The sequence below is a fragment of the Ctenocephalides felis genome, unplaced genomic scaffold (genome assembly GCF_003426905.1).
Source record: "Ctenocephalides felis isolate EL2017-DRISC unplaced genomic scaffold, ASM342690v1 CF-g0.4_SCAFFOLD_02676, whole genome shotgun sequence".
Taxonomy (NCBI): domain Eukaryota; kingdom Metazoa; phylum Arthropoda; class Insecta; order Siphonaptera; family Pulicidae; genus Ctenocephalides; species Ctenocephalides felis.
The window spans coordinates 41,817-54,943 of NW_020538830.1; the positions used below are offsets into that span (position 1 = coordinate 41,817).

Genomic DNA, 13,127 nt, shown 5'->3' on the forward strand with positions numbered 1-13,127 from the left:
CTCTCATACCAGGCAACTCTGCCTGACTGAGATATGAAAATAATGTATATATATATATAAATAAATTAAAAAAAAATAAATAAAAAATAAATAGATAGCTATGTCGGGCGATTTGACGTTTCATCGATTGAAGTGCGGAGCTAAGATTATTGATGGCAGCACATGTACATTTTGTGAATTAACCCCTGGTATTACTTCTACATTTGTTCATATAATCAACACAGCGAAAAAATCTGATAAAATTTTGATATTAGAAATAAGAACAAAACATACGGAATACAAAATATATTTTCAAATATATCACAAACATATTTGTGAATCACAAACTATAAATATATATATAACATTATACAATATAAAATTATAAACAAAACAGAAATTACTGACTAATATTAACTAAAGTATATTACAGACATATATCTAAAGTACCACAAATTAAAGAGAAATAACTTATTAATATTAATTACTTAAAGACTAATAATAATATATTAGAAACATAAAAACTAAGAAGAGAAAAGCGCAGGAGTATTGACGATAGAATGACAAATTTAGCCGGAATCACAAAACTAGAAGGAATAACAAGTAATGCAAAAATTTAAAAAGATAAAAAGAACAGATAATTTGTTAAAAAGAAAAAATACTTCGCAAACAAAAAAGTCCAAAAAACATAAAATATTGATATCAAAATTGAAAAAACACTAAATTCCTAGGATTAAAATTCATTTACGAGACATTATTCATTATTAACTCTGCATTTAATAGTCACTTTGCTATCTAATCAATCATCAATTAAGCTCCAGTCAAAAGAAATGTTTGAATAGTGTCTGTGTATGAGTGTTTTTAAAACATTACATTCAACCGTGTTATGATTATGATGAAAACATTATCATCAAAATTGTCATAAAAGATCAGAAAGTATCACATTGTGTTTACAATGAACAGAAAAAAGTTTTATGCACATGCAGTCGTTGATGAATTAAAAAGTAAAAGCAACGTTTTTGATTTCGAATATGAGTAGCAAATATATCCTGAAATTAAATACTATATTGGAATGCTGCTCAAGTTATTTAGCGAAGAATATTATATCACTAACCCTCAATGGAAATGCATTCAAATATTAGGCATGAGATAGCTTTGCTTCATAAGTCCTCACATTTCCTAACGTAATAAATAAAGTTATTAAATATAACAATAAACTTATATTAAAACCATTTTCATCAAACAAAAATAAAATTATATGATTGCCACCAAGATGTGAAGTGATCATCTATGATTTGATAGTGTCAAAAGAACCCAGATGTATTCAATGCAGACCATAAAAAGGAAAAAAGTAAATGAAGAAAAATAAAAAAATGAAATATTGAAAAAAAAATAAAAAAAATAATAATAATTTAAAAAATAAAATAAAAAGAATCTTTATTTAAGTTCCTTTCAACAATTTATTAAATCAAAGAGAGAGAATCTTAGAATTGATATAGAAATTACACAAACCACACCAGCAAGAAACAGGATGCAAAACTAGAAATATTTATGAAATGCATTATACTGAAATCATTTTATATAGTAATAATGGAAAAACTAAAATCAATTATAAATAATTTAGAAAAACATGTTTATTGAAATAAAAATGAGAGTAATAAAAAATTGAAACTCATAAATAAAATTATAGTGGGAATAAGAATTGTTTTCTCCAGAAAATATATAAATAAGAATGAGAGTACTAAAAATTTGAAAGCCGTTTTTTTTACTGGATCCTGCTCATTTTCATTTATATATTTTCCTGTAAGATATCTATTTACAGTTCTATTCCAGGTGTTTATAAAAAATACTATAAAAGAATCTAGAAAAATTTGTTTTAAGTTATGCTTTTGGCAAAGAAAATTGAAATTATCTAGTACATGTTTTTCTAATATTATTTGAAATTTCATCTTCAATTTACCATCAATACATAAATCTTTAATGAAATGATCCAGTACCTGACTGCATTTAATAAATAGATCAAAAAATACAGTTCCTGGAACCAAAAGTGAATGGCCTGTGTAATCCCTAGATGCAATCCAAGAAGCTTCATCCCTGCCAATCGGATCTCCTAAAAGTTCAGATGCACAAATGTGGCATTCACCAACATATCCGAGAAGTTTCTTAGTACAATATCCTGCAACGTAAGCATTAGCAGTCTTACTGTACAATGACATGTCCTGGAAAATGAACGGCTCTGAGGCAATAGACATATTGATCAGAGTGTCAGTTTCCAAGACATCTTCATTATTTAAAAACACTCGAAATGTGGCAAGTAACCCAGTTGTATCATCGATTTCACAATTAGAAGACGGTGAATGGCGAGATGATAAATTGTTGACAAGCAAAGTCCGAAAGGCAGACACAAAAGAGTGACAACTTGGATTAGTATTTGAACCCCCATGACTTCTTATGCAATCAAAAAAATTCTCCAAGGGATCTTGATTAAAATTTCTGGTGCATAAATAAGAAAATCCCTGGACACATTTTAATTTATTCCAAATATAGTTCAAGCCTTCTATTGTACTAATCCAGTTTTTGATGCAAGGAGGTTTTGCAAAACCCCTACTTTTTACGAACTGCATTGAATTCAAAACTAATTTAGCTTCACGCCAAAATATAGTATGGGGAGACTTACTTGAAATTGCACATCGAAATTGTTTTGCATTCAATGGCAATTTAGATAACCCATTGACACTATCAAATAAGTAGTCCATGAACATCAAAAATTCTCCAGTACCATATGAAGTTACACTTCCACCTGCTGCTTGGTAAAGAGAATTTTGAAGTCCTAGTTGAGAAAATACTTGCCCAGCAAGACTGACCTTCATACATTTCATTTTTGTTTGATCAAGATGGTGTTCAGTTAATTTGGGGCAACGACGAAAGAATCTTGAATTTGAATCATAGTTATAATAATCTATGATGTCTTTCCAAGATGCTTCTTATTCGAGCCCACTTAAACCTATAAATTTAACGTTGTACTTAGCAAAATTATTCCTTATGCACTTTAACAAATGTGGAGGATCATATAAAGGAACTATCTCATGGCCATCTATTTCGAAAAACAATTTATTCCATTGAAGGTTATTAGCTTTATAATACTCTTCTGTATCTTTTAAAAGCATATTAACCACTTTGCAATTTGCTGCATATTGGTCGCAAACTGTGGCAATAACATTTAGTCCGATACTAAATAACTTTCTTGCCACATCAACAATAAGAGATTTTAAATCAGAACTATTTACCCCACCTTCGGAAAAGTAAAAAGCAACCGGTTGCTTCCAACGATCTTTTACTCCTTTTATCATGAAAACAAGTGCATGATCCGCAAATAAATATTTTCTGCCATTTGCTAGCTCTACAAAGCCAACAATGTGATCCTTTTTCTGATCATATGACAACTCTGTAGATAGTGATATTTCATCAAACATCAAAACACAGTATTTGCTACTTTCATACTTTTTAAGAGAAATAGCTGAACCTAATGTATTAAAAAGACACTCATTAATACCGCTATACAAAGGTATCTCTGAAAGTAACTTTTTCAATGTTTGAGGAGATGGCAAAATAAATAATTGTCTCCAAAAGTAGTAAGCCTTTGGAGACTTTTTATACAGACTTAAAGCAAGAATTTTGTCATCATCTATGAATTTTCTTCCTTTCGGCTTTTTAGTATGCTCCCTTAATTGAGACAATATAAAATTTCTAGCTCTTATATTTAATGTTTCCGGAATATTTAAAAACTTTTCAGAACATTTTATACTCTGTTGCAGTTTATCCCTTAAATTATTGCAATGTTTGTTAATCCTTCTTACCTCCTTAAACAAAATCTTTGATATGTCATACATTTTACGTGCCTTCGGTGTCAAAGCACTCCTGCGCTTTGTTTGTATATTTTTTAAAAACTTGCAGCTACCCCCAAGTACCCCTGTTGATCAGAACAACATGTTGTAATATCATATTTGATTAACTAATTATTATTGCTGCAATTATTATTAAAAAATACCTTTGCGTAAAACTGGTGACAGAATAAGTGACTTAGGGGTACTGCAAAAATCCTTTTCCAAGTTTTTAGGCCTCCATCTCCTAACTAAGAACATAAATATTTATCAGTAATTTTTTGCATATGGCAACAAAATATTTACAATTCTAATTACATGGCCTTTTCACTGACGGGGTTGCTAAGTATTCTCCTTCTCTTGTACCAGATTGAATCTCCAACTCTCCATCATAATTACTTGTGGAGCCTGCATCAGAAATTTCTCCTAGTGTAACAGGAGAACTATTCCTGAATTCCCGTACAGGAGATATTGGCATATCCAACCCACCAACTTCTATGAAACTTGAAGAAGCTTAAACAGAAATAATTTTATTATATAAATTATTTAAAAAAAAAACAGACACAACACACCACTACCTTATTTCAAAAAAGACTAAGCAACTTGTATTTAATTACCTGGGGTAGGATTACTATTGTTTGACAATCTGTACGAGCCAGCTTTTAGATGGCTTTTCCGGACTGACACACCACGTTCTGAAATAATATAAGTTTTTTAAATCTATCTATTAATTACATATATAAATTTTATCATTCTTACGAAATCTTTCTTTATCCATCAAGCAATTTTCAGTTAGATAGGGATCTCCAATGAAGCCTACAAATATCAAGCAAAATACGAATTGAGCTAAATATAAACAATTATTATAATACATTCCTACATTATGAATATTGTATGTACAAACCTGACATATTCAGAGTCGGGAGAGCATTAATTTTAAGACGCCTATTCGAACTTTTAGAAAAGTTTTCTACTCTACAGATATCTGCAAAATGTGCATCGCAAATATATCTGGAGTTGCCACAGCGCAAAGGGGTTAAATCATCCATTAGAGGATTATTAGCCCTTTGAAGCCAAACTGCAAACATCTAACAATAAGATATTTTCATCATATTTTCATTATATAAATCTAATATATAATCATACATACCTGATCGTTACTCACAGGAAAAACATGCAATTTGATATTCAATTTAGAATTTAAACAATTTGGTACGTGACACGCCATATTAAACTTATTTATTACACTCACAAAAACAGAATTAAGAACAAAACTCACAAATTTAGGTTAGTTCTACCTAGATCAAATACAGTAGGAAATACAGCACGGGTTTTTCCCATCGACACAAGCGAGTCATAGCTCGTGTCGTGCCCGTGCATGAGCGATTCGAATTTGAAGTATAGAAACTGTGGTCTATATATAATATATTTTATTTATAATGAAATAGTAAAAACACTATGTGTGATCATATTTATTATTTATAATTTGTACATAATATTTGAGTATTGAAAATGAAAAGGAAAGTATTGTAATTTATGATGTTGACTGTTCGGCAGCAGACGGAAGAGAGAGTTCCGACCCTAAAGCTTGCACTTTGGTTCTCGCGTAGTGTTGCCAACATGATGAGCCAAAGATAATGTTTAACTGTCAAATTGAGGTGCGATGTGGGTTGCCAGGTCGCTACAGATCACTCCCCCCCGGCGAAAAGTTTATCTTGAACTTCGGGCTGCCATCTTGAATTTTCTTGTAAATTTTTGTTGAGTTTTTTTTTTTTTTTTTAAAGTTTTTGTTTGATTAATTTTTGTTTGTTTGTGGCCGTGGCCGTTTTTGCTGGCGGTCGCCATGTTGTTTGGTGCATCGTTTGCTTGCTTGTGGCCGTGGCCGTTTTGTATGGCGGTTGCTGCCATGTTTGCTTGGTGCGTTGTTCGCTTGCTTGTGGCCGTTTTGTATGGCGATTGCTGCATGATTGTTGCCATGTTTGCTTGGTGCGTTGTTCGCTTGATTGTAGCCGTGTGGTATGACGTTTGCCATGTTTGCTTGCTTGTGGCCGTTTTGTATGGCGGTTGCTGCCATGTTTGCTTGGTGCGTTGTTCGCTTGATTGTGGCCGTGTTGTATGGCGTTTGCCATGTTTGCTTGGTGCGTTGGTCGCTTGATTGTGGCCGTGTTGTATGACGTTTGCCATGTTTGCTTGGTGCTCCCTGTCAGCTGCCGTGGTGCTTATAATCGACTCATTTTCCAGGTTAATGAGTGATTTATTGAGCACGTGTTGTTGTTGATGTCAATGTGCGTGGTCGGAGTCTCCATTGTAGGTACTAGAACGTTCTGTATTTCTTGCTCACTTGTAAATTATGCACATGTTTCACTTCCTTCTCACTTTATGCGTGTTTTTTATTCACTTTCGGGGTCACCAATTATAGAAACTGTGGTCTATATATAATATATTTTATTTATAATGAAATAGTAACAACACTATGTGCGATTATATTTATTATTTATAAGATGTACATAATATTTGAGTATTGAAAATGAAAAGGAAAGTATTGTAATTTATGATGTTGACTGTTCGGCAGCAGAGGAAAGAGAGAGTTCCGACCCTAAAGCTTGCACTTTGGTTCTCGCGTAGTGTTGCCAACATGATGAGCCAAAGATAATGTTTAACTGTCAAATTGAGGTGCGATGTGGGTTGCCAGGTCGCTACAGAAGTTAAGCACAAGGGCCATCTATAATCTAAGCTTGGAAGTACGCCACGCAAAAACAGTGCAAAGCCCATTTGTTCGGAGATAACCCCCCATGTCAGCACGATTCTCAACCAATATCTTTCAAACGGTTTTTAAATTTTTAAAATCGATTCAGAATTGTGGACTAAAACGTAGACGAAAAGTTTTTCACTTTTCTGCGATTTATAAAGAAACGGCTTGGCCGATCGTTGCACAAGACTGATAAACAATAGTCCTCATCGAGATACATCGAATGGCTTTTAAATTTTTGTAATCGGTCCAGCCGTTTTTGAGAAAACGTCGATTTACGGCAAAAAATCTGTTCACACACACACACCTACTTTTTCCAAATTTGCTCTCATTCGATTAAGAATGGCTTGAAACGTCGAGAAAACATAAAATTAGCGAATCGGATTTTTTGATGAAAACATAAGCTTCTCTTTCGGGAAGTTAATAACTGCTTAACTTTGTGGGAGGCAGGTCTAGCGGTTTGGGTGTTCCAATAAAAAAAAAAATTAAAAAGAAACATTTGGTGGTCAAAAGTGACCATTAGACATGTGCACATCAAATTATCAGATATTTTAATAATAAGTACAAATTTTGTTTACATTTCTATGGGTTTTGTAATATTATTTATTCGTTATTCTGCGACGCGGCGCTTACACTCACAATCGCGGCGCGATTGGTTTAAAAATGTTGAAAATTTTCAAAATATAAAAAAACTAAAATTTTTTCAGTTTTCAATTTTTTTTTATTTTAATTTTTGGTACGGAAAGTTTCAGCAATTTGTCTTAAGGCACGATGCCTGCCAAGCAATCAAATAGTCATTTTAATTTTATAAAAATGATATATAAAAACTATTTTAAGTATAATTTTTTTTTTTTTTTTTTTATTTTAATAATTTTTACAACTGTCCTGAAACAGACAACAAGTAAAATATTTGACATGAAACTGAAGGCGTTGGCAAAATACAAATCATCTGACCATTGCCAGTGATTTGTCGAATGGTCTCATCTATTGTTGATTAGTGCAGAAGAAATTTTCTTTTTAATCGGGCCCTGGTAGAGTTGATTTGAAGTTTTCTCGCGAGCAAGTTCGGGTGATCAGCTAGGCGATTTCTATATTTGTGTGAGTAAGCGATTATTTCATCCTTAACTGTGCTGGTGCCTGAGTCTTTGTGTATTAACCAATTTGGAACATACTTTGGTGCTTTCAAAATTTCTTTTAATAATTTGTTTTGAAATCTTTGAATTATTAAAGCGTTTGAGTTGGAAGTTGATCCCCATAGCTGTATGCCGTAATTTTAAGTATAAATGCGACGGCATTTTTGTCAGTGCCCCAGGGCGCCAAGTTTCTAAATCAGGCGCTGCACAGTTGTATATGTTTTTCATAGAAAGTGTATAAAACTTCCAGTTCGATTGTATTAACAAAATGTGGGCAAACGAATAATGTTAGTATAAATTATATAATATTGAACAAGTAGACTTTCATTATACACCTTATCTATGATTATACACTACATATCCTTATACACTTAAAATAAAGCATTTTTTTCCTTGATTCTCTAGAAATTGTTTAGAAATACTTAGCAAAACAACGTTTGCGGGGTCAGCTAGTATGTAATAAAAATCTTTTGTAACTGTTAGGTCACCGTTTTAACGTTTCATCATAGCGCCGTTGCGCTTTCTCGTTATTGATAGGTGTGCCGACACCCTTACGTTTGCTGTTCGCTCTACTGTTATTAGCATTCGTTATCTATGTACAAATGTCGTTGATGGTACTCGCATCTCGCATTAGGTTCAACAAGTTCGTTTTGATCATAGATAAAAGAATAGTATTGTATATGGTTCTGATTTTCTGTCCGATTTTGTTTAAATTCAGTGATTTAGTGCACAATTAATGATCTACAATGACGATACGCGCGTCAAGCCGACAGACACTATCCCTACAGATACAGACACTTTCGGCCACACCCACGCCTATCGAGAGTGGGCGTGGTCAATATATAAAACTTATTTTTTTAGTGAAAATGATTAAAATTTTTTTTTTTTTTTTTTTATTTTAATAATTTTTACAACTGTCCTGAAACGGACAACAAGTAAAATATTTGACATGAAACTGAAGGCGTTGGCAAAATACAAATCATCTGACCATTGCCAGTGATTTGTCGAATGGTCTCATCTATTGTTGATTAGTGCAGAAGAAATTTTCTTTTTAATCGGGCCCTGGTAGAGTTGATTTGAAGTTTTCTCGCGAGCAAGTTCGGGTGATCAGCTGGGCGATTTCTATATTTGTGTGAGTAAGCGATTATTTCATCCTTAACTGTGCTGGTGCCTGAGTCTTTGTGTATTAACCAATTTGGAACATACTTTGGTGCTTTCAAAATTTCTTTTAATAACTTATTTTGAAATCTTTGAATTATTAAAGCGTTTGAGTTGGAAGTTGATCCCCATAGCTGTATGCCGTATGTCCAAATTGGTTTGATGATGGCTTTATAGAGGTAAATTTTATTATGAGTGTCAAGTTTTGATTTTCGTCCAAGGAGCCAATGATATCTTCTTCTGGTTTCTTCAAGCTGCTTTCTCTTTTTCTTAATGTGTTCTTTCCAGGTTAGTCTCTTATCCAGGTGTAAACCTAGATATTTGACTGTATCTGTTTGATCTATAATTTCGTCATTAAGTCTTACTGCAGGACATGTCCCTTTGCGAAGAGTAAAAGTGATGTGTTTTGACTTGCTGCTGTTAACTTCTATTCTCCACAAGCTTAACCATTTTTGTATCACGTCAAGATGATCCTGGAGCATTTTTGATGTGATTATGGGATCTTCATGTGTTGCCATTATGCCTGTGTCGTCTGCATATGTTGCTGTCAAAATGTCTTCTTTCTGTGGTAGGTCCGCAGTGTATATGAGGTATAATAGTGGCCCAATGACACTACCTTGAGGCACACCCGATCTGACAGGATGTAATGAAGATGTTTCACCCCTTACACTAACAAAGAATGTTCTACCTTCCAGGTAGGACTTTATTATTAGGTATACATCAATCGGCAATGCATTTTTTATTTTGTAAAGTAGGCCGGGATGCCACACCTTATCAAATGCCTGACTAATATCGAGGAAAACAGCTGAACAGTAGTTCTTGTTTTGGTAAGCCTTGTTTATATTGTCGACAATTCTATGAATTTGCTCTGGTGTGCCATGTTTTTCTAAAAATCCAAATTGATGCTCAGGGATAACGTTGCTATCATAAATAAATGGTTTTATTTTACTAATTAAGACCTTTTCAAATATTTTGGATAACGTTGGAAGTAAACTAATTGGTCTATAACTTTGGACTTCATTCGGATTTTTACCAGGCTTCGGAATAATTATGATTTTAGCAATTTTCCATTGATCGGGATATGATTTAAGTCTTATTATACCGTTAAACAGGATTGTTATGAAACGGTAGGCTTTGTAGGGAAGCTCTTCAAGTATATTAATATTAATGTTGTCTACGCCAGGTGCTTTTGCAGATTTTGCCCTTCGGATTTCATTTGTAATTTCTGGAACTTTGATAATGATGTTTGATGAAAATTTGACTGAACTTCTTTCAAAGAATCAAAAATAAATTTTTCTTCTTGTTCCGAGGATTTTGAAGAATTTGGTGTAAAAACTTCCTTGAAGTAAGCCGAGAAATATTCTGCTTTTTCTAAATCACTGCGTGCCCAAGTGTTATCCAGTTTTCTAATTGGAGGTATAGTAATGGCAGGTCGTTTTAAGTTTTTTGTGGCTTTCCAAATCGAATGATCTGATATTGTTAAATGGGAAAAAAAATCTTGAAATTGGTCGTTTTTGAACGTTGTTATCTGTTGTTTAATCAATTTAGACATTCTGTTCAATTGCGTTTTGTCTTGTGGAGATCTGGTTAGCTGCCATCTTTTTCTTAGCCTCCTTTTCTCTGCAATAAGAGCTTTGGTGTCTATGGAGCAAGTGTGGATTTTTTTTTTAATTTGTGGGGGGGTACTTTTTCTAGCTGCATCTATTACAATTGCACTAAATTTATCAACTGCATTTTTCAGGTCATGTTTGTTTTTCAATGGTATATTACAGTTAAGATTTTGCTCTATAATGTTTCGGAATAATTCCCAGTCTTCTAAAATTTTTGTACTGTATGTGACTATTATCGGTGTGTGGTCAGAACTTAGATCAAGACAAGATTTAGCCTGAATGTGTTCATTTGCTATACCTTTCAGGACGCAGAAATCCAATAGATCAGGTAATTTGCGCAGATCACTCGGCCAGTATGTGGGCTCGCCAGTAGATAGGGTCGTTAGCCCGTGTTTCTGGACGGTTTTGTAAAGTTCGTTGCCCCTTGGATTTGCCAATCGAGATCCCCAAAAGGTATGCTTCGCGTTGTAGTCTCCTCCCGCGATGAATTTTCTCTGAAGTGTTCCGAAAAATTTTTCAAATTGTTCACAGGTGATCTTGTGTTTTGGTGGACAGTAAATTGCAGATATTGTTAGATTTTCAGTTTGTTGTTGAATCGTTAGTGATGTGGCTTGTATAAAATGCTCATTGACAGATTTGTTTTGGTAATGTTTGATGTTTGTTCTTATTATTATAGCAGTTCCACCGTGAGCTGTTCCATCCGGATGATTAGTGTTGTAAAAATTATAATTGTTTAATTTGAAATAGTTTAAGTTTGTAAAGTGGGTTTCTGAGATCAACATAATATCTATTTTGTATTCTATTAAAAATATTTCTAATTCTTGCCTATGTTGAGCAAGACCATTGGCATTCCAGATTCCAATTATTAATGAGTTACTATTCATTTTAATTTTGAAGCGACGGTGGTTAGTAAATTTAGTATGATACTAATTTGGCCCACTAAATCCTTTATCATTGTTTTTAGCTCAGCAATGTCGGAATTAGCTTGTTGCTGGTTGCAGACATTTGGATCTGGGATAGTTTGGTCAATTGGGTTTGTGGCTTGCGCGTACGATTTATTAGATTGAACATATGACGGTCTGTTTATAGTATTTTCTGTTAGATAATATCTGGTGCGAATTGGGGGAAATCTTTGAGCAAATAATTGTTTGTATTCCTTACAACCTTTGTAGTTGGCTGGGTGGTTTTCATTACAAAGTACGCATTTGACGTTTTTGTTGATGCGATCTGTCCATTCGCATTTTTTACTGGGATGATCGCCAGCACATTTCACACATCTTGCGTCTCTGAAACAATACGATTTAGTGTGACCATAACGTTGACATTTTGTACACTGTACAATTTCTCTTGTTGGATTTTTGGGCTCAATTTTAACTTTAATTCTATTCAAAAATTCTATGTTGTAGATGTCTTTGTTGTTAATGTTTTGTTCCAATTCTACCATAAACATATGCAGTGGAGCACGAGTAAATCTGTGCTTGATGTTGGCTATATACACAACTTTGTGTCCATGAGATTCAATTTCATTTTTGATGTCTTTTATATCGGTGCTGAAGTGAATATTTCTAATGACTACTTTAAATGTTCGGTTGGTTTTGCTTTGAAAAGAGTGCATCTGTGTGTTTCTAATTTTTAAAAGGTTCAAAATTTTGTTATATAGCTGTGCAGAACTCAACTGTATTCTGACTTGATCTGTACCAACAATTTTGTTAGTATAGTTACCTTTGGCGTGTGTTTCTAGTAAAATTGACAAAGGTCTGATGTCTTTAACATCATGGACAAAAATTGGCGGTGGTTTTGATACTACTTCTTTCTCTGTTGGCTCTTGAACTTCATTTAAAATTTCAAAGGAATTGCTGGTTAATGTAGGGTTTAACCAATATTCTCTGCAGGTTTATTTGCTTTATGTTTTTTGTACTTAACCTCAATCCATTCTTCGAAGCTCATGACTTTTGATCCTTGTTTGGAGGTCGATGGTTGTTGGTTGTGTGAAATTGACACAGGATGAACATTATCTAAACAAGATGAAGAATCGTTCAAAACTGAGTTTTCTGATGGGGTCCGGGTCTGCTTAGTTGGATTTTCTATATGAATTTTCACGCTTTTCCGAGGCATCGGTTTTGGAATAGTTTGTTCAATATCCATATTTTCTTGACAATTAATCGAATTTCCGTTCAAATTATTTGATAAATTGGGACGTAATTTTTCTGTGGTTTGATCCGAACATGTTTGCAAATCTTCATGTAATATATTATTTGTTTTAGTAAGAGAAAGTTTGTTCATTGTGCCCCCATAAGGGTGCACAAAAATGTGTAATGTCAACACACTAATTACTATACAAGTTAAGTACACTGTTATAAGAAATATCACTTATTTAATGTTTGTAAAAACTACATTAATTTCGTACTTTGATTATGGTTTACATACACAGTATAATAATTTGACGCGAGAGCATTCACTTTCACACGTCCGTCCGCGTCGAGGGTTCGACTGAAATAGAAGATGATTAAAATATAATAATTTATTCAATAAACTCATTATTTTGCATGTTCTATGTTTTGACATTAAAATCCTTAACCATAAATAAGTTACAATTACATTTGTCATTATGCATTAG

At 33.3% G+C, this 13,127-nt stretch overlaps 1 protein-coding gene across 1 annotated transcript; it reads right to left on the reverse strand.

The window, feature by feature from the left end:
- Nucleotides 1–1,117: 1,117 nt before the first annotated feature.
- Nucleotides 1,118–2,858, reverse strand: LOC113381195. The gene is made up of 2 exons (XM_026620160.1): nt 1,940–2,858; nt 1,118–1,158 (listed from the first exon to the last, which is right to left on the reverse strand). Exons 1-2 carry the CDS (start codon nt 2,856–2,858, stop codon nt 1,118–1,120), a joined length of 960 nt encoding a protein of 319 aa, XP_026475945.1.
- Nucleotides 2,859–13,127: the final 10,269 nt, after the last annotated feature.